Here is a 24,381-nt window from a genome sequence, read left to right on the forward strand (position 1 = left end):
TCTTAGTGGAGCTCCCTGTTGCGACGAAGTAGCAGCGCCATCTTGAAAGGCTCAAATCACTTTCATTTTCTCTCATTACGATTTATTTATCTTTATAGAATTTACAGCTTTTTCAGGCAGGAGACCCAAACATCCAACCATGAACTCTTGGTAAATTAATGGATCTCCTTGCCCTATAGCTGAACTTAGCTTCAGGTCGCTGCTCCAATTTAAAGTGCGTCACAGCTCATAAATCCTCCGAACGCGTCCAGAGCTCCTTCCGTCTGACTAGGGGGGGGCTTTTCTCATCGGCAACTTCACATCTTTAAGAAATATGCTCAGTAACAACAGCTATGAAGTTCAACTCACACAGTCTTTTGCTTCTCTTTCACTCCAAACAAGCCAGGACATCGCGTCCGGGAAGGTACGAGGCAACAATATGAAGAAAAAATAAAAACTTGCTTCCCTTATCGCTCCGTCCCCATCAATCCTTCTTCCAGATGCCGTACATTCTTTAACTCCTCTCACTCAGCAGCTTAAAATTCTCAGCAGTAAACAGCGCTTCTTCCCCTCCTTCTGAAGTATGTCCATAGATTTAAGCCTAATTATCTTCTTTAACCATGGAAATCCCCGCCATGCAGATTAGCGTCCGGGAGTCCTGGCCGTCGTAAGTGCTCAGCCCAAGCTCCCCCCACTCCAAAAACAGTCGGAGTGGGTCTGGGGGCATCGCGGGCCAGCGGCCCCTCTCCGTAACCCCCGGAGAGGGTAGGGGGTTGCCATTTACTCCCCTAGCAACCGCCAAATTCCTTACGAAGGTCAGAGAGATGGAAAACAGGTCCGCCATTCCTGCAGGCGGAAACCGGAACCTACCCTTCCACTTATATGAAGGCAACTGCCTTTCCATGTGATTTTATCCTGAGCTTTTGGCATTCGATAGTAGCATTCTGTCTCGGAGCGTGGCTATCTCATTTTTGGCATGAGTAATGTTCCCTGCCCTCCACAAGGACATTCTGCTAGGGCTGTTGGCCAAATGGTTGTTAGGACACCCCGTTCACATCAACCGTGAGTTGCTTTTACTGCCCCTAGGAGGCTGTGATCAGGTGAAATCAATGAAATGATCCTATATTAATGTGTGGCGGGGAGTATTGTAACAAAAACAGTGCTTGCCTTATGCATCTGTAGTCAGTGCCCACTTCATCCTGTAATAAATATATTTGGACCAGAAACATTAAAATGATATACCACTGATTTGGTAATGCCAATTTATAACACCAATGCAAATGTAAAAAAGAAGAAGAAGCAAACAGACTGTAGCTAAAATATCTTACCCTGATACAGTCAACCCAAACACATTTTGACCAAAAGCAGACCCTCCAAGTGTCCCTATTTTCCAGGGACATCCCTGATTTAGAGAAGCCGTCCCAGTTTTTGATTTCATCCCAGAATATCCCAGTTTTCTGTAAAGGTAAAGGTAAAGGGACCCCTGACAATTAGATCCAGTCGTGACCGACTCTGGGGTTGCAGTGCTCATCTCGCATTACGGCGTACAGCTTCCAGGTCATGTGGCCAGCATGACAAAGTCGCTTCTGGCGAACCAGAGCAGCACACGGAAATGCCGTTTACCTTCCCCCTGTAGCAGTACCTATTTATCTACTTGCACTTTGAGGTGTTTTCGAACTGCTAGGTTAGCAGGAGCTGGGACCGAGCAACGGGAGCTGACCATGTCGCAGGGATTCGAACCGCCGACCTTCTGATTGGCAAGCCCTAGGCTATGTGGTTTAACCCACAGCGCCACCCATGTCCCTTCACTTTTCCTTAGGTTGTCCCTATTTTCACTGGAGAAATGTTGGAGGGTATGGCTTTATCTGACCCCCATGCCATCTGAAGGCAATCTTGTATAGGGAAGGGTTTTTTTAAAAAAGTTTAATGTTTTATTATGTTTTTACATTTGTTGGAATCTGCCCAACAAATGTACTGAGTTGTGGCTGGGGCAACTCAGTAAGCTATATAGGGTATAAAGAGCCATTTTTTTCAGCGGAGAAATGTTGGAGGGTGTGCAAGAGGTCATCTTCAGTGGCCACTGATGTACGAATCTGTACACACATATTCTGTTTGTCATATACACAAATTGTGAATTCAAAAATATTTCAAACCATTAGATTTCACTGTTTAAAATAACTGCATAAAACAGAGGTAACAACACCCAATCGAGATAATTGTAATAATAATAATCTCATGCTACACACTTGTTTTTCAATAGCCTTTTAAAGGGTGTTGGAAAAATCGATGCCCAGGGTTATTTTCCCACCACACCCCAGCACAACTGTTGAAATCATTCTCTTACTCTTAATGCCATTGGTCTCAGTGGCCCTTGGTGATGACATCACCTGCCCAAATGGGGTTGGCTGTGACTTCATCTACTGCTGGCTGCACTGTCAACCAAAACACTGCCTTTCATTTTTCGCCTGGAGTAGCAAAGCAAAGCAAAGCAAATCAGCTCGAGAAGCATAGAGGAAAGCTTTCTGTTATTAAATGCTATATGCTTTGCAGTTGCGTGCCTGCCCTTTACACCTCTGATTTGCCTGCAAAGGTAGAGCTTGCTTGGCATTTTACATGCCGTCCTGCCATCTAATTGCCCTCCAGCCCACCTGTCCCTTTGCATCTCCATCAGCGCTTTTGCCGCTGCACTGCTCTCCTTGAATCCTTGGCTGGCTGGCTGGCTTTGGCTTTGGCTTTGATGGTCTGGCCCAGAGAGTGCTTCTGACAAACCTTTCCCTCCGAAACATGCAAAAACGTCGTCCCTTAAGTGATTGCTTACGCTTAGTCTTTCCTCTTTGTGGAGACAAAATGCTTCCGTGCTTTGCTGCAAAGGAGCTGCTGCTGGCACCCGTGACAGGCTAGTTTACTTAGTTTGGCTGGTAGGGCAGTTTTGCAGTTTTGTGTCCTTGACAGCGGTTCATTGGCAAAGAAGTTAGCAACAAGTCACCATTGACCAAAGACAAATTGCTGATAAAGGGATTAATGCTGGCAGGGTCTCGGGAGGCCTCTTTCGCTTTGCCTGCGCTTGAGGTTGTTCTGGAGCTCAAGGGCTTCTCGAGATAGATGTTGGCTGGGGTTTCCTGAAGCCCAGAAAACTGTTTATATAAATACAGTGGTACCTCGGTTTAAGTACACAATTGGTTCCAGAAGTCTGTACTTAACCTGAAGCGTACTTAACCTGAAGCGAACTTTCCCATTGAAAGTAATGGAAAGTGGATTAATCCGTTCCAGATGGGTCCGCGGAGTACTTAACCTGAAGCGTACTTAACCTGAAGCAAACTTTCCAATTGAAAGTAATGGAAAGTGGATTAATCCGTTCCAGACGGGTCCATGGAGTACTCAACCTGAAGCGTACTTAACCTGAAGTATGAGTGTAATTGGTTCTGGAAGTCTGTGCTTAACCTGAAGCGAACTTTTCCATTGAAAGTAATGGAAAGTGGGTTAATCTGTTTCAGACGGGTCTGCGGAGTACTTAAACTGAAGCGTACTTAACCTGAAGCGAACTTTCCCATTGAAAGTAAGCAAACTGAAGCGTATTTAAACCGAGGTATGACTTGGTACCTCGGGTTACAGACGCTTCAGGTTACAGACTCCACTAATCCAGAAATAGTACCTCGGGTTGGGTTAAGAACTTTGCTTCCCGATGAGAACAGAAATTGCGCGGCAGCAGTGGGAGGCCCCATTAGCTAAAGTGGTACCTCAGGTTAAGAACAGTTTCAGGTTAAGAACGGACCTCCAGAATGAATTAAGTTCTTAACCAGAGGAACCACTGTAGAGGCAAAGTAGTTCGTTGAAATACATACAGAACAAATTGCCCCACTTCAGCAGACATAGGAACAGTCTTTTGCATCAGGTCAATGGCTCACCTAGTTCACTATCCTGCTCTCACAGTGGCCAACCAGATGCCAGGGGGAAACCTGCAAGCAGGATCCAAGCACAAGAGCACTTTTGCCAGCCACCAGGTCAGCTATTCTGAAAGCCTTGAGCCACTGCTGCCGCCACTCCTGTCCGAAGTTTTTCCTCCTGTCCTCACATGGTCCCGCTTTGCTGCCAACCCCTCCCTCCCTCCTTTTCTCTCCTCTTTTTCTGTCTCTCTCTGGCTCCCTCCTCCACCTCCTCATTTATTTATTATGAGGTTTTGGTTTTCTACCTGAGAGATGCTTCTGGGATTTTCTGCTCTATAATAATAATAATAATAATATTTATTTATTTATTTATTTATTTATACTCCGCCCATCTGGCTGGGTTTCCCCAGCCACTCTGGGCGGCTTCCAGCAGAAATATTAAAATACAATAATTTATTAAACATTAAAAGCTTCCCTGAACAGGGCTGCCTTCAGATGTCTCCTAAAAGTCTGGTAGTTGTTTTTCTCTTTGACATCTGGTGGGAGGGCATTCCACAGGGCGGAGGCCACTACCGAGAAGGCCCTCTGCCTGGTTCCCTGTAACTTGGCTTCTCGCAGTGAGGGAAGGCCCTCTGCACTGGACGTCGGTGTCCAGGCAGAATGATGGAGGTGGAGACGCTCCTTCAGGTATACTCTGGGTTCAACCACCCCCTTGTCCTCCCCTCCTGCCCCTTTTATTCCCCCACATTCTCTGTCTCCCCCTCACTCCTGGCACCCCTTATCTTTCCTCCTTCCTTCAGGGTCTGGCTGACTCCAACCCGACAGCCCCTGCTCACAGATTTTTATCTGTGTATTACTGACAATAGAAACCTGCCTTGAATCTGGGAGACATGCTGCCCATCAGTGTAGATAATACTGAGGTTGGATGGGCTGAGGGTCTGGTTCAGTATAAGGCAGCTCCCTCATGCAGCAAATGTCACATGAACCTCAGAAGTCCTTGCCATTTCCCATTCCCCCCCCCCTCTCAGCTTTGCCTGTTCCCAGCGCGCAGCAGCAGCTTCATATTTGCAAAGTTACAGGACACCGAAGCGTAGCATACTGTACTCTGGGTCATGTTTGGCAATTTTTCCCCTCAGAAGAAAATCAATACAAAATAATTAGTTTAACAGAAAAATAATAGGCAGGGAGTCTTTTTTTGTGGGTGGGTGGGTGGGGGGAATCATTGGCAATTTAGAAACAGCTGTGACTTATATAGCTGATTCATTTTAATTTCCTGTGATCGGGTTCTTTATAGCTGCTCTCTTACAATGATCTCGCCCTCTCAGCTCCAGCAGCTATTACTAATGGCGGCGAGGTCTGAGTTCCCCAATTATTTAATCCATTGGCCTTTTGTACAGTCACTAGTCCAAGCTTTACTAAAAGAAAGGGATTCGTGGATTATCTGTTCTCTGAAGTCTCCTTTATCTCCTTTGCTCTGGAAATGAGGGAGGAAGAGAGAGCACTACCTGAAGGGAATGGCTCTTCTCCCTCAAAGACCACCTTCAAATAGGCCTCTCTCCTTTTTTTACACGGTATCTTCAAGCAATCAGCACTGTCTGCTGAACACTCAGTGTTAGCAGTGGCCTGCCCACTTAATAGAGGTGGTGCGTCATGGCCCAGGAACCAGATCTGGTGACTGCATTGATGTCATCCTGGGAAATCCTGAGACCCTCATGGAGACCCTCATTTGTTTCTGTCTCTGGAAGAGGCCTCTAAGGAAGCCTGGCCTACAGAGACCTCCATAGAAGATGGAGTGGGGAGGACAGATAAACCCAAGGAACCCAAAACTTCCTCCTCCCATGAGTGACTCCATAACCAATATCATTTGATATCACTGACTCCTGAAATATATGAAAACTTCCTTTCATATATTCAGTGTGGTGTAGTGGTTAAGAGCGGTAGACTCGTAATCTGGTGAACTGGGTTCGCTTCCCTGCTCCTCCAAATGCAGCTGCTGGGTGACCTTGGGTTAGTCACACTTCTCTGAAGTCTCTCAGCCCCACTCACCTCACAAAGTGTTTGTTGTGGGGGAGGAAGGGAAAGGAGAATGTTAGCCGCTTTGAGACTCCTTTGGGTAGTGATAAAGCGGGATATCAAATCCAAACTCTTCTTCTTCTTCCTACTTGAGAATTAGGATACGATAGCTGCTGGTGATGGTAGGATTTCTCCTCTGTGTTCAGGGTGGTATGTATTATGTGGAGATGGGAGAGAGCCTGTCCTGGTTAGAAAACTGCCAAATACCGAGTCATGCAATTGATCAATTTAGTTCAGTATTGTCTACACGGACTGGAAGAGGTTCTCCAGGTTTTCAGAGTGGGGTCTCTCCCAGCGGTGCTATTTTTCAAGAAAAAGAAGTCCTGGAACTCACCATGAATGCATCCCTCGTTCTCTTATAACGACAATGCTGCCCACCCGAGAGGTGCTGGAACTGAGTTCTGGAGAGTTCCGGCTGATAAAAAGCCCTGTCTCCCAGCCACACCTGAAGATGAAAGGGTTTGAATCTGGAACCTTCTGCATTTAAAGCAGATGCTCTACCCCTGAAATACAGCCTGTCCAAACTATGGTTATGGAATACCGGTACCTTCTGCTCTGGGGCACCGAGATTGTCTATTTTTCAGCATCAACTTAAAACGTGGCTTTTTCCTCTGGCATTTGGGCCATGTTAACGGAATGTGATATCTTTGTGCTGTTTGCTAGTGCTGAACATTTAAGCTGAATGGCACCTAGTTGAACCCCGGTTGTTTACATAGGAATCTGGGGCATGTTGAGCTTTGCTCACAAGTAGACGATTTTCTGTTTGCTGGTGCTGGGTATTTAAGATTGGATGCTGGACATGTCTATTATGGGATTGTTACGTTTTACAACTTTCGGTGTTCCGGGATTCTTTTGTTATTGTAGCCTTTGCTGAGATGATCTCGCACAGGTTAGAAAGATTTCAGTAGATGAATATAAATAATGTAGCACATGCCTGTGCAGAATGATGGCAGCTGGGTGCAAATAAGAAGCATGGCAGAAGGCACATTACTGCTATGCTTCCAGCAAGGCTTCTCACGGATCCTGCTCCCACAGCACAGCAAGACGATGCTCATGGCCCACTGAGAAGCTGATGGGCGCTCTCTCCGAAAGTAGAATCCATCTCCAAAGTGCATTAAAATACCGGATACTGTTATGACACCAATATGTTCCGAAGTACCAGGATATGAAGTTCCCAATACATTACCAATTCAGGCAGTGGCAAAATACTGTGCGAAAGGATCATCTCACCGTATTTACAGCTTAGGCCTGCAAGAGCTCACAAAGCATCTCATCAAAAAGGCACATTTCCAGCTGATTCCATTTTCAGATTCAGGCAGCACACATAATTTGGATACAGCTCAGAGAAGCAGATGAGCTTTTGAACCCTTTTCTGCACCGAACACCTCCGTCTGAAAATATAAGGTTTCTGCTTCCTTTCATGTGCACACGGGCTGCGGAAGGGGCCGCCGGATGAATATGTATATCTATGCCCTGGTTTTTTAAAAAAATATTTTTTAAAAAATGAGGCATGGTGAAGAATGGAAGAAGAGAGAGATTTACAGAGGGCTTCTAGGCAGCAATAGCCTCAGAAAGGAAGTGCGGCTGCACAATCAGGTGAAAAATTCTTCAGATTCGCCGGGAGAATCCACAGGCATTGGAGAGGAACAACTTCCACTTATAGCACTTATACAGTAACCCTAAGATGACTTGAGTCAACTGCAGTGACGGGAAATGTGCGTTTCGGGAACGCTGTATAATTTGCATCCCCAGAGCACAGGATCCAAAACTACAAAAATCAGCTGTTGGGTGGGTTTTTTTTTTAAGCATATGAATGGAAGTACTGAGTATTAATGAATAGAAATTATAATAACATGGAAATGAATCACACTCAAGCAGAAACAGGATTCTCATGGAAATGGCTTGACACAATTGAGATGATAAAGCTAAAGCAAGCAGGCGAGTTCCAAAAGTGAAAGATGTAGAGCTGAGCCATAATTCCTCTGGAGACACGGGTTGCTGTGGTTTGAAAATGTCTGAGATTTTTCTTTTCTTTCTCCGCCCTCCTTGGTAAAAAAAAAAGAGGCCAGAATTTTCTCCAGATATTCTCCACCATTTATCTGCAGCAAACACCTCCACTCCGCCCCATGTAACCGATCTCCTCTGTCCTCCGCCCGTCCTGGAATGATACTCAGCCATACCTGCCAAGTTGCTGTCAGAGAAATAAGGGACCGGGCCGGAAATAGCAGACCGGAAGTAGCGCTGCCACCATTTTGGAACTGGAGAGAGCATGCTCAGAAGTGACTTTTGATGCTGCTTTGCCCAGTTCCAAAATGGCCGCCGTGCCAGATGTCGCACTGCAGCCATTTTGGAACTGGGCAGAGCAGCATCAAAAGTCGCTTCTGAGCATGCTCCGCCCAGTTCCAAAATGGCCGTCGCGCCAGAATAAACCGGGGAAAAACAAAAAAAATCCGTTTTTTCAGCTAGGAACAGCTGGAAAAATGGGGATTTCCCGGGGAAAATGGGAGACTTGGCAGCCATGTACTCAGCCCAGGATGTTGTGAAGATTGCAAAATGGCAGTCAGGCTGCCAGCACGGTCCCTGCTTCTGGCATATGCAGCAGCAACAACAACAACAATAACTTAAGAAAGAAACTGCTACTGCCCCTACCAACAAGGAATCCTATCCCTGTGAAACTGGGAGCAGCAAGGGCTAGGCAAGACCAGAAAAAACGAGGCACATGAGCCGAGGGAACAGAGCAGAAAACAAAGGGGAGAGCACAGAGGAGGAAGAGGGAGGCTGCAACAATCATGATGAACTGATGCGGGGTGAAAGAGACCGGGTTCCCGCCCGTCCACTGCTTAAAGGAAGCAGGACACGCCCCCCTGGCCGACCGGATTGGTCAGCCCTCGATTGATGCGGGCGGGAACCCCACCAATCGCACAGGGGCTGAGCTCTCACACAGAGGTCTCACACAGAGGGGCTGACGCCCACAGCTCCACCCCCGACGCAGGCTCGGAAGTGGCTTTGGGAGGAATTCGGTGAAATAGTACTCCCCTCCCCCTATTTCCTTGCCCACAAATACAGTGGAGACTTCCGAGAGGCCCATTTGCACATGGCCTTGGATGTAACTACCACACAGAATTCTGGATTAAGGCGGGAACAGCTTACACCATTATGGAACAGATTTATTTGGATCTCACAAGCATCTAGCTTACTTTTAAATTTATGTATGCATGTCTTCCTATAGAAATCGGTTTCTAAACTGTCTCTCTCCCTCTCTAACGCAAACTTTATATAAGATCTCTGGGTTGTATCCAACTGGTTTCCCGCTGCCCAAGGAAAGCTCTTTAATCCAGCGGAAGTTTCCAGAAGGAGGAAGGGAGCCGATTTTTCTCTGATTCTCCTTTTGTTCTCCACCCCTTGATCAAAGTCTGCCCCAGGAGGTCGGGAGACCCTTTGGAATGCTGTGGTTGTGTGCACACTAAACTTATAAAGCACATTTGAAGCGCCTTGTTTCCCTCAAAGAATTCTGGTTACTCCAGTTTGTTAAGAGTGACTGGGATTTGTAACTCTGCGAAGGGTAAAGTGCCCAGAATTCTTTGAGGGAAAGAATTCATTTCAAATGTGCTTGAAAGGTATAGTGTGTTCACGGCCTCTTGAAAAATCACAAAGTCCAGGCTGTTGGAGAAAGGGGGGAATCACAAAAATCACCTTCTTCTCCCTTTTCTTCACAGAATCCTTGACTAGAGTAAAGAGCCTTTTGTGAGGAAAGGCACACAATTGGATATATCCTTCTGTTCAGAATGATATGGAATGTGGAGTTGAGTTTCTGTCTTTAAAAAAAGAAGCAGCAATATCCTTTTCAGAGAGAAACTAACAAGAGGGCCCACATGCAAGGTCAGCTGTAGAAGTGTAACAAAGATCTCACTCGAGTAAGTTTATGGAACACCATATGAAAACAATGCATGGTGACTTAAAATGGGCTAGTTAAGCATTCACCTTATATCCCCCTATGTTTAAAATCATCGACAATAACAAAAGTATTGGCTATGTCTTAAAGAAGTCTTCCCAAAGTGATACCAACCTTTCTTCGCTCCAAGCGATTTGAGAAACTGCTTGTGGGCATATTTGCATGTCTTCAGTGAAGGTTCAGTAGCCTCAGTATTGATAGTCTACAAATCTCTGTATTATTATTTTTTACAAAGCCATAACATTATGAAAGCCAAGATTCAGTAATAACTAGAAACTGTTCAGGTATTCAGAACCCATTGGGGGAGGATGAAAAGAAAGAATCTTCATTCCTGTTTCCCTCCCCCGGTCTTTGCTGCTTCCAAGGCGGGTCGGCTTAAGAGCTAGCGATGTGTGACAGTCAAAGCTCAAGCAAGCTATGTTACCGGCAGCTGAAATTTTTCGGAGTGTTTGGAAATCAGCTTATGAATGTGCTTCTGTTCACCAGTTCAGCTTGACTGAAATCGAAGCCGGAAAGCTGCTAAGTCTTATGCCCAGCCACTTCCTCCATCCCCCCAAAATTGAAAATGATTCCTAATAGGTATTCCTGTGCTGCCAAAATGATTTAGCATAATGCACTGAATGAGATCGCTAAGTCAAAATATCTTTCCCTAAGTGATTTTCTTGCTGTGTCTCTGAATGTCAGAAGGGAAGAGGAGGACGTCGCATGCTGAATACCATTGCCGGTTTAAAAGTTTTACACTGAATAATTCATACTTGGAAAGAGATGAGCTTTTCTTCCATGTATAATGCGAGAAAGCTCAGCAATAGTAATGACATTAGGCCTTGGGTTTGTACTTGGCCTTCTTTGATACCGAGATCCATTCTGACCGCAAAATCGTCATTGTGTTTGCGTTGCTCCCGATAGTTTGTATAGACCAGGGTTGATCCGTTTCAATATCCTTGGAAGAAACATTTATTTGTTCAGATACTCAGCCAGGCATTCTGATATGCAATGTGAATCCTTCGTGGGTAGCTGGCTTTATAATAAAGGAGTAATTGCCAAACAGGAGAAACTTCATAGGGAAGAAACATTTGATATATATAAGGTCGGTGGAAGATCCTCTCTTAAGGCAAGAGGCAGGTCGGCAGCCATCTTTTGCCTTTCCAGAATGTGCATAAATTAGCAATGGGGCACAGTTCATAGGAAATCTTGTGAGCGAAAAGTTGCACGGTAGACCATGACTAAAGTTCAGTTATCTACAGATGGTTATCCCTAATTTTAGATCCATAGTCAGCAAAGTGTGAAATGATTATGCAGGGACAATTGTTTCTAGGACTTAAAGTGCAAAGCCCTCTTAGATCGCATAGCCAAATCAGATTAACTACACGAAAACTACATTTAGGAAAAAAATGAAGATCAATTCCACCACAGTCTCACGCCGCACAACAAAACACGGGGGCTGGAGCAAACTAGGATTTAAAATGTACAGGTTGGAGAGTTTTCAGGAAACAGCTTTATTAAAATCCCCGTTTTCAACCACCACCCCCCCAAAAAAAATTCAACACAACGGATCAACATTGCATTTCCCTTTGTGCCTTCTACTTAGCAACAAGCATCCATTTCAACATTGCAACCACTGGGTTGCAACCAGACACCTCTGAAAATCAATTCAAAAAATCATTCAAAAATTGCACTGGTAGGGACCAAGTTCACATTCAGTTAAGGCCACAACAACCACTTTAATATTCAAATGGTACCCCCTCCCCTTTTTAAAAAAAAGTTCAGACATACCTCATGATAGATGTCATCATTTCTGCTGAAGTCTCCAGCCTTCCTTGGAAGTACGTGGACATGGACATGCTGCAAAAAATTAAAACAAAATCAAACATACAAATGAATGTTGATCATCAGCTTCTGGTCAAAACAGATGGATATATTCCAAGATGTTTTCACTGTGGTTAAACAGTGACTCCCATGGCATTCAGGGTTTCTTTCTGTAGAAAGCAGTGAACCTGTTTTTTAGCTCCATGCAAGAAGTCCTCAGGGGGGAGAAAAGTGAAGGATCAGAAAGGAGAGAGAGACTCCACAGTGTGTGAGAGAAAGTTGAGAAGCTCTGTGGAATTATTAGGATATGTCAATCTAACTTTCACATCTCTTTGAAATGACAGGATATCACACAACGGACTGTCAAGTCTTTGAGAGTGGCAAGTGTAACCCATTTCTCAACCTGGGTGTCTACAAACATATTTAAGAAAGGATGATGGCATATATAATACAGCAGGTACCCCCAAACTTCGGCCCTCCAGATGTTTTGGACTACAACTCCCATCATCCCTGATCACTGGTCCTCTTAGCTAGGGATCATGCGAGTTGTAGGCCAAAACATCTGGAGGGCCGCAATTTGGGGATGCCTGCTTTAAGCACAAGAATAGATGGGCCCTTTCAAACCTGGTGCGCTTCAGCTGGTGTAGACTACAATTCCCATCAGCGCTCAGCCAGCATGCAGTCCAAAATTTGCTGGAGGGCACCAGGGTAAAAGCTGAAAAAAGCAACAATCTACCTCATTTGGCACAGTTTCCAATAGCAGCCAGCCAAAGTCTTTGAGAATTCATAAATAGGGAGATGAAGACTTCCTCTATTTGCCCTCAACACCTGAAATTCAGTAGGGGTGACCATTCTGGTCTTCCTGCACATTTGGAAGAAGTGCACCTGTGACATGTGTGTGAAACTCCTGAAAATTTTGGCGCAAGACAAATGTTTGAGGCAGTGGGGAGAATATTTAGTTGAGTGAGTTAGCAGAACTTTCATTCAACTGCCTTTATATACAAAATTGTTTTATGAAACTGCAGAGTGGGGTTATCCATAGGTTTGGAGTATGTTGTCAGCAGTATGCTGGTGACACATAGCTCTGCTTCTCCTTTACATCTGCAAGCGAGGCAATGGATGTGCTGGACTGGTGTCTTGCCTTGGTCATGGACTGGATAAGAGCCAAGAATCTGAGGCTCAATGAAGATAAGACTGAGGCACTGTTTGTGGACGGCTCCTTAGATAGGATGGATGGGAGGTTGACTGCTCTTGATGGGGTTACAGAGTAGGTATGTAGCTTGGGGGTACTTCTGGTTCCAGTGAGGTGTAGTGGTTAAGAGCGGTGGACTCGTAATCCGGGGAACCGGGTTCGCGTCTCCGTTCCTCCACATGCAGCTGCTGGGTGACCTTGGGCTGGTCACTCTGAAGTCTCTCAGCCTCACTCACCTCACAGAGTGTTTGTTGTGGGGGAGGAAGGGAAAGGAGAATGTTAGCCGCTTTGAGACTCCTTAGGGTAGTGATAAAGCAGGATATCAAATCCAAACTCTTCTTCTTCTTCTTTACTGTTGCTTGAGGCTCCGGTGGCCTCAGTGGTGCAGAGTGCCTCCTATCAGCTTTGGTTGGTGTGCCCCTATCTGGAGACAGATAACCTAACTTTCGCCATCTGTGCTCTGGTAACCTCCAGGTTATTACTGCGATGTGCAATGCATGAGGCAACCTCTGAAGGTGGTTCGGAGACTTCAGCAGCAGAATTCAGCAGCCAGGTTACTCACTGGGGCAAGACGGTGAACATATTACACCAATCCTGGCCCAATTCAAAGTGCTGGTTTTGACCTATAAAGCCTTAAACGGTTCAGGACCGCAATACCTCAAGCACCACCTCTATTCACATGAATCTACTTGGACCCTGAGATCATTCTCTGAGGCCCTCCTCCATGAGAGGTCTGGAGGGTGGTACCACAAGAACGGGCCTTTTCTGGAGCAGCTCGTGGAATGTTCTCTCCATACATGTCTCTTCAAAAACCTGTCTCTGTTAGTGGGCCTTGGGCTGATTTACATTTTATGGCCTTTAAAATATTGGGGGGGGGGGTTGTTGGTTGTATTTTGTGTTTTCATTTTGTATTTTTATGTTGTAAACCTCCCCTTGATATTCCAATGAAAGGTGGCATACAAAATAAATAAATTGTTCCACGGTGTGTTGCAGGAAGTGATTCATAAACAGGACAAAATAAAGGGAACTGAAATACAGTGGTACCTCGGTTTAAGTATACAATTGGTTCCGGAAGTCTGTACTTAACCTGAAGCGTACTTAACCTGAAGCGAACTTTCCCATTGAAAGTAATGGAAAGTGGATTAATCCGTTCCAGACGGTCCACAGAGTACTTAAACTGAAGCGTACTTAACCTGAAGCAAACTTTCCCATTGAAAGTAATGGAAAGCGGATTAATCCGTTCCGGACGGGTCCGCGGAGTACTCAACCTGAAGCGTACTTAACCTGAAATATGAGTGTAATTGGTTTTGGAAGTCCGTACTTAACCTGAAGCGTACTTAACCCAAAGTGAACTTTCCCATTGAAAGTAATGGAAAGTGGATTAATCCGTTCCAGACGGGTCCGCGGAGTACTTAAACTGAAAGTACTCAAACCAAAGCGTAGTTAAACCGAGGTATGACTGTACAGTACATGTAATTAAATAAAGAGTCTTGCGCCACCTCCAAGACTAACAAATTCATTATGGCATAAGTTTTGGACGACTATAGTCCACTTCATCAGAAGGAATTCAAACCTAGAATAGCACAGCTCTCCTGGCTCTTTCGAGATACCGTATCAGCAGAGGACCCAACAATTTATTATTTGTTCCCTTTATTGTTGCTGTCCATAGTTTCTGGTGGAAGCTAAGATGCTCTCCTCTCCTTCCTTTTCGGTTAAAAATGGTTCTTTTGAGTAATACATCAGAGATAGTGTTCTGATAGTGTATTATACTAATATATCACAAGAGCGATAGTGCTCTTATGAGGTATTAGTGCAATACATCATCCCAGCATCATTGCCCTGATGATATATTGCTCAAAACCACAACGCAAGCTTAAAAACACTCATTGGTACCACTGGGCCCTCATCTACACACTCACTAGGAAATTAAGGGTTTCTTGAAGAAAAATAGACGATACAAAGATGGTGTAAAAGTGCCGGCAGAACTAGAAATTTCCAAGGGAAACTTGTGGTGCTCTTCAGATGTCCCTGAACTATAACTCCCATAAGCCTCTGTTAGCATGGTAAATGGTCAAGGATAATGGAAGCTGTAGTTCAGTGACACAAGGAGAGCCACGAGGCTCAGTCTGCAATTTGCCCCGTTCATAGCAAAATGATGCATTTTCTTCTGGTAGTTAGGCTGCAACATTGCACAGTGTTTAAGTGGCAGCCATGCTGTTGAAGTCAAAGGGATTCAAGTAGCTTAACTGTGTGTTAGTCACAGGTGAAACTCCCAAGAGGAAATTCGAGCTCCATTTCACATTCCTTGGCCCGAGGTAACTTTCCGAGATCATCTTGTCGGCCATTTTAAATTTGATGCCACGTTCAATACTTTGTCAACTCAGGATCCTGGGCGATTTTTGAGGATGTGTTTCCACACATATAGCAATATGGCAATATGGATTTACTCACACCCATGCCTCATTGTCATAGAATGCATATTTCTCTCTCAGATGTTTCGCCTCATGGGTTGACTAGCCTTAAACCTGAAAGTTGTTCTCAGTGAAGTCGCCATGTTAGCACAAGGACGTCTGCCTGCACAATGGGACTTTACCTTGCCCTGCGACCGGGGAGGGGGGGAGTGTTGAGAGAATCCCCAGGACCAATTTGAGAGGGCACAGGTGGTGCACAAGGAGAGGAGAAGAGGAAGCCCTGTTGTGCAGGCAGAAGTCCGTATGCTAACAAAATGACTTTGTTGGATACAGCTCCTACGTACTCATATTCACTGTAGTTTGCACCTGATCTCCCTCCCTGCCCCATTTTTAGACAAACTAGAGATAAGCCCTATTCCCTTCCTGTATTGTGGAGGTTAGGTTGAGTGATCCAATGGACCTTCCTCTCCAGCACATGAAGCTGTAGTGAATCCTGCTTCCAAATCCATATTCCTCATAAGGAAATAGGCAACACTGCTTGGAGTGTCTGACACATCTACCGCCAACTATTCTGGTGGTATAAACTCTGAAACCTGAGAGAGTTCACAGTAAAAAGTTCAACTTGTCTTAAAAAAAAAAGAGGAGCTAATTCCAGTTCATGTTCCTCTCTTCACATTCAGCTGACAATTTTATTTATTTATTTATTTATTTATTTACATAAAATTTATATATCATAGGTTTCAATTCAAGTTCATCTAAATGATCTTCGATATTTTTTGTTCGGCATTCAGAATGTTACTAGCTGCTGTGCCAAACCGTAAAATGCTCTTCATGAAATCTTCCTGTTGTCTTTTAATATAAGTATAAACCTGTATTTGTATTGAAATATGAATTAAGCTTCCCCCCAAAAGAAAAACAACAACGAATAGTGCCCTGTATAGTGTGAGTCCCATGGACTGCAAGAAGATCAAACCTATCCATTCTGAAGGAAATCAGCCCTGAGTGCTCACTGGAAGGACAGATCGTGAAGCTGAGGCTCCAATACTTTGGCCACCTCATGAGAAGAGAAGACTCCCTGGAAAAGACCCTGATGTTGGGAAAGATGGAGGGCACTAGGAGAAGGGGACGACAGAGGACGAGATGGTTGGACAGTGTTCTCGAAGCTACCAACATGAGTCTGACCAAACTGCGGGAGGCAGTCCGAGACAGGAGTGCCTGGCATGCTGTGGTCCATGGGGTCACGAAGAGTCGGACACGACTAAACGACTAAACAACAACAACAACATAGTGTTTTGGCGTTTCACCTAAAGAACAAAATAAAAAAAATTCCTTCCAGTAGCACCTTAGAGACCAACTAAGTTTGTCATTGGTATGAGCTTTCGTGTGCATGCACAAAATACTTCTCCGTGTATCTGAAGAAGTGTACATGCACACGAAAGCTCATACCAATGATTTTTTTTATTTTGTTTCGACTATGGCAGACCAACACGGCAACCTACCTGTAACTAGACCTAAAGAACAGAATAAATTAGTCAAAATACTGTAGAATCTCCAGAATAAATTTAGCAGATATTTATTTAACTTGCCTAATTTATGCAAGAAGAATCATATTTTCTTTTTGCAGTATTTGCACTGTAACTCCACATCTGGGGCATGTTTCGTGTGTACGCGTGTATTTAAAAAATACACACACATACACACACACACACACACACAATGCCTGGTCCAGCATATACAGCCATCAACAAAAACACTGCAAAAAGCCTTAGGCTTAACCTTATGGAGATAAGAGGCGTGGAATATATTAATTTATGCAGCAGGTAATAATAACATTTTGTTGGCTCAAGATGTCTCCCCGTGGGTGGCACTAAAATGAGAAATGAAAACATTCTGCCATTTTTTACTGCTTATATGGCAAAACATTTACCTACGGACCACTAAGAACCTGCGAGGACATTTCCATGGTTTGCTCACCTTTACTATTCATATTAGGCTTTTATAGAATGCAATGCGGTGTAACAAAATCCATCTATTCTTTTCAAACCACTAATGGGGTTTGGTGCGACATTCCCCTGCCCCATCTGTTTTTGAATCCGTGTACCCTCCATCAGTATAAACAGCAGGTATTTGATTGCAGGGATCCTGGGGTTTGCTTTTGTTTGCTCCTTGCTTTTTAAGGTTATGAACAGAACGTATATAATAAGCCGAATTCTCCCTACTGTTCGTGTAATAGAACCAAGCGGACACAGCGAGAGGCAATTACATCTCAAGTGGTTCCCTTTTTTCTTTTGCTTTCAGGGGGGAACTCGGGGTGAAAGCAGCAGAGTGGAGCTATGGGTGCCACGCAGAGACAAACATCTGGGAAAGGCAAACTTTCTACTGCCACTTTATAACTTGCCTCCCTATTTGGCAACCTATTAGGGAGGGGACTTTATCCATGTTCCAATTGTTTCCCATCCAGCAAGGCCCATTTGTGGAAAGGTGCATAATCATACACAACCAATTCAATGCATGACAGCCTTGCCCAAAGAGGAAGGAATCACTGCAAAAGTCTCTCCAGCCAGCACAAAATCTTGCTCTGCTTTTATAGGTTTTCATTCAAGGGTCCTTCTCCAGGATCTGGGGGGGGGGGGCTCCCAGCCAACCACAGAAACAAATAACATGTAATGTTCATGCATCTCACAATATCCCACTTTGCTATATAGTGCCATGATAAAACAATCAAACGTTAGATTGCTGTCCTCTTAAAGATCTCTCCGTTACAGACTGTTGCCACAGGAGCTCTTTCTCCCATTTGAGAAGTGGGAAGGAGGTGTCTGGTCTGAGGGATAGCTCATTCGAGGCAGAAAATGTCTTTCTGACTGGCCTCCCAGGTCTTAGTCGAACACTCTAACCACGCCACCGCACTGCCTTGGGTAGGGGTGTAAGAAGGCGTCATTTCCCCACTCTATCCCGCATTTGTCACATGCAGCACTGTTTCCATTCCACAGCAGTTCGTCTTCTGCCAAAAGCTACATTATGCACTGTGGTGAAACAACACAACTTATAGGGAAAGCTAAAGAAATGCAGCCCATATATGTTATTCAAGACAAGCTGCAACCTGAAATCATTTATCTAGAGTTGCCACATATTGAAAATACTGTGTTTCTCCTAAAATAAGCCATACTCCGAAAATAAGCCATACACCAAAAATAAGCCATAGTGATAGGCAGTTTAACCTTGTAGGTTAAACTGTACCATACTTAATTTTTTAAAAAAAAGACATCCCCTGAAAATAAGCCACCGTTGTTGTTGTTTTTGAGGAAAAATAAATATAAGACGGTGTCTTATTTTGGGAGAAACACGGTAGGATGGAACCTGGTACAAGCAAAACATGGACTCTACCAGTGACCTGCATCAAAGAGGTAGTTCATATAAAAGATGCCTCATTTCTATGGGTTTGTCTCAATCTGTTAGCCGCCATCCATCCTCCAACCGCCTCCAGGCACTCACACAGGACCTTCGCCGCCTTCACTGGTTCTGATTTAAAAGAGAGGTAGAGCTGGGTGTCATCTGCATACTGATGAACAACCAGCCCAAACCCCCTGATGATCTCTTCCAGCGGCTTCATATAGATATTAAAAAGCATGGGGGAGAGAACGGAACCCTGAGGCACCACACAAGTGAGTGCCCAGGGGTCTGAACACTCACCCCCCAACACCACTTTCTGAACATGGCCCAATGGAAGTTCAGTAGCAAATGTTGACTGGCATTGCACATCACCACCATCTCGCTTTGTCAAATTATCTGGGGCAGTGGATTTTATAGGAGCAAAACCAAAAGGAGAAATCCACAGAGTAAGAAGCTTCTTCAGAGAGGGTGACAAATGCTTTGAGGTGGAGAGCGTGAATATTAACATGACAAATAGGGTAATTTGGTACTCCCTGTATCTCATAGCACATCCATTTGTTATTCCTGATTATATGCCTCCACTAGTTCTGTTAGGGGATTCCTGATCCCTATGAGGGATGTGGCTTAATGCAGTTAATCGGAATTAATCTGCGCCCACTTCAGAATACATAGAAATATCATCAACAGTAAAAGGTAAAGGAACCCCTGACCATTAGGTCCAGTCGTGACCAACTCTGGGGTTGCGCACTCATCTCGCATTATTGGCCGAGGAAGCCGGCGTACAGCTTCCAGGTCATGTGGCCAGCATGACAAAGCCACTTCTGGCAAACCAGAGCAGCACATGGAAACGCCATTTACCTTCCCACTGTAGCGGTTCCTATTTATCTACTTGCATTTTGACGTGCTTTCGAACTGCTAGGTTGGCAGGAGCTGGGACCAAGCAACGGGAGCTTACCCCGTCACAGGGATTCGAACCGCCGACCTTCTGATCAGCAAGCCCTAGGCTCAGTGGTTTAACCACAGCACCACCTGGGTCCCTTATCATCAACAGTATGTTCAGCTTAAGTCAAGGAGCTGCAAAGTGTTCTGCACCCACAGAGCATAGAGCAGGGAATGGTCCACTGGTGAATTTATGTTGGGTCTAATCCTGTCCTGGCATCAGCAGTTGGCACAGCTAGACACCTTCCTGAGCCCCAGGAGGGTCCAAGGCTAACAGGAAACATTAGAAAATTGGGCCTCACAACAATCAGACCCTATTGGGAGCATTGCAAAAGGAAGGACACCAAGCATTGTAAAAGGAGGACCAAGAGGAAGAGCTGCCGCCACTTTTAATTTCCACGCTTCTCCGGATTTTGCAATGCACTTTAAGTGAGCAAAAACAGCACACGGAAACAATCTCTTAGGGTTAATAGGCACATCAAATGCATATTTTTTTATGGAGAAAGCACACTGGAAAACACAGCCATTGGGGGAAATGCATACAGAAACAAGCCCAGTAATGCATATAGTAATGGGAACAGTTGAAACACAAGCTTTTAAGGCATTCTTTCTGAACAAAATGGACCTATGATTGAGTGCCAGTAGAACGCAACGCAAATTTTATTATACAGTCGTGGACCCAGCAAAGATTGAGTGCTGGTGAAAATGAAAGGGGACGGATTTAGATTGATCTGTCTGTCCTTAGATGAGGCTGTGCTCAGCTACAGGCCATCATTACGACCACATTTTGCTGGTCTTGGTGAAATGCATAAAGAGATCTAGAGACGGGGTGCTCATCACTTTGCAAACGCTTCTTCCCTTCATTCCTACACCTGCCTAATCACAGATACCAATAGCCCAACCCTCTTCCTTTCCCAGCCTGCTCCCATCCTCACCTTCTGCCTTGGTAAACAAACACTGCTCTAAAGTTCTCTCTGCCCGTAATCAGACTTCTTTAATTTATGTCCCAATAAAGCGCATTACAATAAACATTTACTGCTCAATGAATAAACATTTGAACGGCGCTCCTAATGGGGGTGATGCTGTTCTGAAGCCGTCTGTGGCTTTTTGCCGGGTCCTTGCTCAAATGAGAGTCATTTCCATAATCTTTGCGTTATTGCTTAAGTCTCCCTTTAGGTGCATTTCACAAAGTTAAAATTTATGTAAAATAAAAAAATTCCTTCAGTAGCACCTTAAAGACCAACTAAGTTTTTATTTTGGTATGAGCTTTCGTGTGCATGCACACTTCTTCAGATACCTTCTTTGGTATCTGAAGAAGTGTGCATGCACACGAAAGCTCATACCAAAATAAAAACTTAGTTGGTCTTTAAGGTGCTACTGAAGGAATTTTTTTATTTTACTTCGATCCAGACCAACACGGCTACCTACCTGTAACCAGAATTAAAATTTATGTGAAACATTATCCCCCCCCCCAAAAAAACCCCACCCCTCCCCCCAAAAAGTGAGAATTGTTAAGAGGATTATCAAATCGTCCTGTTAAAGGGACAGTGCTCTCTTTCATGTCCCTCTAGAGATGCTAACACAGTAATTACAGCAAAAGTGCTGGCTAATTATCACTTTGGCCCTCTGCTTTTTTTCTTCTTCTTCTTTTACTTCAGAGACCTGGAGGATATGAGAAAGATGAGAGACCAACGAAAGGTCAGGGATAAAGGGTAAGAAAATTCTATCCTCCTCCTGCCTTGCGCGGTGGAAGATATATTTCAGAAGCTTCCATCCCCTCAACACAATCAATTGAATAACGGCCAGGGATTTGAAAACTAATTGGAAAGGTTGTGGGGGCGGGAAAGCGTTGGGGAGGATGAAGGGACAAGAAACAAGACCTTTTGTGAAGAAGTTGCGAAGGAGCAGGACATGCCTAGAGGGAAACCGTAAAGACTGTTTCTCTAAGAAGGGTTGATAAAGACAGCAGGGGTGTTTCTGTGTGATCTAGCACAGGGGGGGGGAACCGCGGGCCTGGGGGCCCTGAGGGCTCTCAACCTGGCCCTCAAAAATTTCCCCAAGCCACACCCCTCCCTAGCCCTGCCTTGCCCCCTGGCTGGATTTACCTGTTTAGAAGGTGTCACTGAGCTCTGGCAGTGCTTTTAGATCAGGCATCCCCAAACTGCGGCCCTCCAGATGTTTTGGCCTACAACTCCCATGATCCCTAGCTAACAGGACCAGTGGTCGGGGAAGATGGGAATTGTAGTCCAAAACATCTGGAGGGCCGAAGTTTGGGGATGCCTGTTTTAGATTGTCTGGATGGAGGACAGAGAAAGGTGTATGAGTGTGCGTAGAAAGAAGCCTACTGTATGAATATATCAATTACATTTGTCACTTTGTCAATTTTTGCCTCTGGCTTTGCCCACCACCGACGTGTGACCCTCAGAAGGGGTCCCAAGAGGAAAAACGTGTGCATTAGGCAAAATCGCATACAAAAAAAAAATATGTGTACATCCGGAAAAAATATGTTGTTGAATTTTCATGAACATGTTAAAAAAGAAAAAAAGGCAGCTAGTATAGAAATGTGGAGAGTGGGAAAATGAGAATCTGAGGGGAACCGAAAATGATGGATTTACCCGCTGTTTTGATGACATTTGTGCTATAACATGGGAACATTTGACTCAGAAATAGAGGAAATTATGATTTAAATATTGTTTACACCATCCCTCTACACAGTGATTTTTCTAGAAAAAGAGGTGACAGAGCTCACCATGAGCTTCTCTCTTGTTCTCTTAGAATGGCAGTGATGGCCACCTGAGAGGTGACGGAGCTGAGCTCCAATAAGCTCTGCATGGGGGGGAAAGCCCTGCCTCTACATAGACAAAACATGAATTTATAAGACTTGTCAAAGGCACTAATGAGTCCAATTGTCAGGAATCTTGTGAACGAACCACAAAACCTCTTATCACACAATCTTCCAATTGTTAGCTGGTAAACCACAGAGCCTAGGGCTTGCCAATCAGAAGGTTGGCAGTTCCCCGCGACGGGGTGAGCTCCCGTTGCTCGGTCCCAGCTCTTGCCACCCTAGCAGTTTGAAAGCACGTCAAAGTGCAAGTAGATAAATAGGTACCGCTCCGGCGGGAAGGTCAACAGCATTTCCGTGCGCTGCTCTGGTTCGCCAGAAGCGGCTTAACCATGCTGGGCACATGACCTGGAAGCTGTACTCCGGCTCCCTCGGCCAGTAAAGCGAGATGAGCTCCGCAACCCCAGAGTCGTCCGCAACTGGACCTAACAGTCAGGGGTCCCTTTACCTTTTCCTAGGGCTAATCCAAGACATTTTGCTGCCTGAGGCAAAGGACAAGATGGCAGTCCCATTCCACAAAGACCAACCCTAGTTAAAGGGGATAGGGCTGGCTGTGTAGTATACAAAGCTCTGCCCTACAACTCACCATAACTCACTACTCCCAATCAACTGAAGTCTAAGGTGGTTGACATGCTCTGCCCAGTGACAGGGACAATCCTGTTAGAAGGGCATTTTTCAGACCTAAAAGCAGCATTTCCATGGAACCAAATTTATTTATTCATTTCGTTCCATTTACGAATTGCTTCCCGTAAAATAACCCCAAAGCAGATTTTGCAATTTACCCATCGACAATGGGAAAAAAAACAAAGCTAAATGTTGAAACCACAATTCCCTATATACAAAGAATTAAAAACAATTTCCGCATACAAAACCAATTAAAAACAACTTGCGATGTAAAAACAAAACAAAAACAATTTCAAATCCAATACAGACACAGATTGGAATGAACGTCTCCACTTAAAAGGCTAGTTGAAAAAGATCTTCAATAGATGGCAAATGGACAATAGAGACAGCACCTTTTGAAATGGGATGGAGTCCCAAAGGGTAAGTGCTACCTCACCAAAGGATTGAGGAGGTACTAGAGTACAGGACTGATTGGCTTATAGCTGAGAAGTGAAGATACACAATCAAAAGTTCTGCATATAAAACATTATCCACCCCCCTTCCAGCTGTGCTCAAAATGGCAGCATTGCTAAGAAAATTGGTTCAAGGGTTAGGGCTACTTTCAGGACACAGTGATTGCATATGGACTGTTGCATCTCCCCAAGAACTGGGACCCTTTCCTCTTATACAGGAAGACGGGAAACTGCCTTCTACTAAGCTTCACCCATTGGCCCACCTGGTTTTGTATTGTCTCCACTGATTGGCAGCAGTTCTCCAGGGTTTCAGATAGGGGACAATTATCAGTCCCACCTGGAGCTGCTGAAGATTGAACCTGGGACCCTCTGCATGCAGATGCTCAACCACTGAGCTGGGGACCTTCCTTACATGTGCATATATGGTAGTTTAGCCCTGAGCTCTTGGTTGGACTATCCAATGTCAAACCTTTTCTTTTCTGGCAATGGCTCTTGATCAGTTACTAAGCTCCACGATGGCTTATAGAACTCAAGCACATTTGCAAGCTTTCCCCAAGCCAGCAGTGGACTTAGCCCTTTATTTTCACAATCTTCCAACAAATCACGCGAATAAGCCTTTATTAACAAAGGAGTTATTTCAACCACACTGGGTCGGGAAAGCTGGAATTGTGCTAGAATAGATGTGACCACGTGCCAGCTGAAACTACCAGATTCATATTCCTGGAGACCTTTCAAGTACTGTAGCTCTTACATCCAAATGCCCTTTGATTGCTGTGCTAAGAGCCATCTGGGCAGGAGGTGAGGAAAGGTAAGCAGTCCATGATTATTTCCCAATGT

At 44.7% G+C, this 24,381-nt stretch overlaps 1 protein-coding gene across 7 annotated transcripts in view; it reads right to left on the reverse strand.

Moving 5' to 3' along the window:
- The window catches only part of FHIT (fragile histidine triad diadenosine triphosphatase), a 1,048,086-nt gene that overhangs the window by 126,208 nt on the left and 897,497 nt on the right, over positions 1-24,381 (reverse strand). For all 7 annotated transcript variants that reach the window (XM_060271291.1, XM_060271290.1, XM_060271293.1 and 4 more), the window contains one exon: positions 11,662-11,730. In XM_060271291.1, the coding sequence (XP_060127274.1) occupies positions 11,662-11,730 (69 nt within the window). The remainder of the gene's footprint in view (positions 1-11,661; positions 11,731-24,381) is intronic.

Source organism: Zootoca vivipara, chromosome 2 (genome assembly GCF_963506605.1).
Source record: "Zootoca vivipara chromosome 2, rZooViv1.1, whole genome shotgun sequence".
NCBI lineage: Eukaryota > Metazoa > Chordata > Lepidosauria > Squamata > Lacertidae > Zootoca > Zootoca vivipara.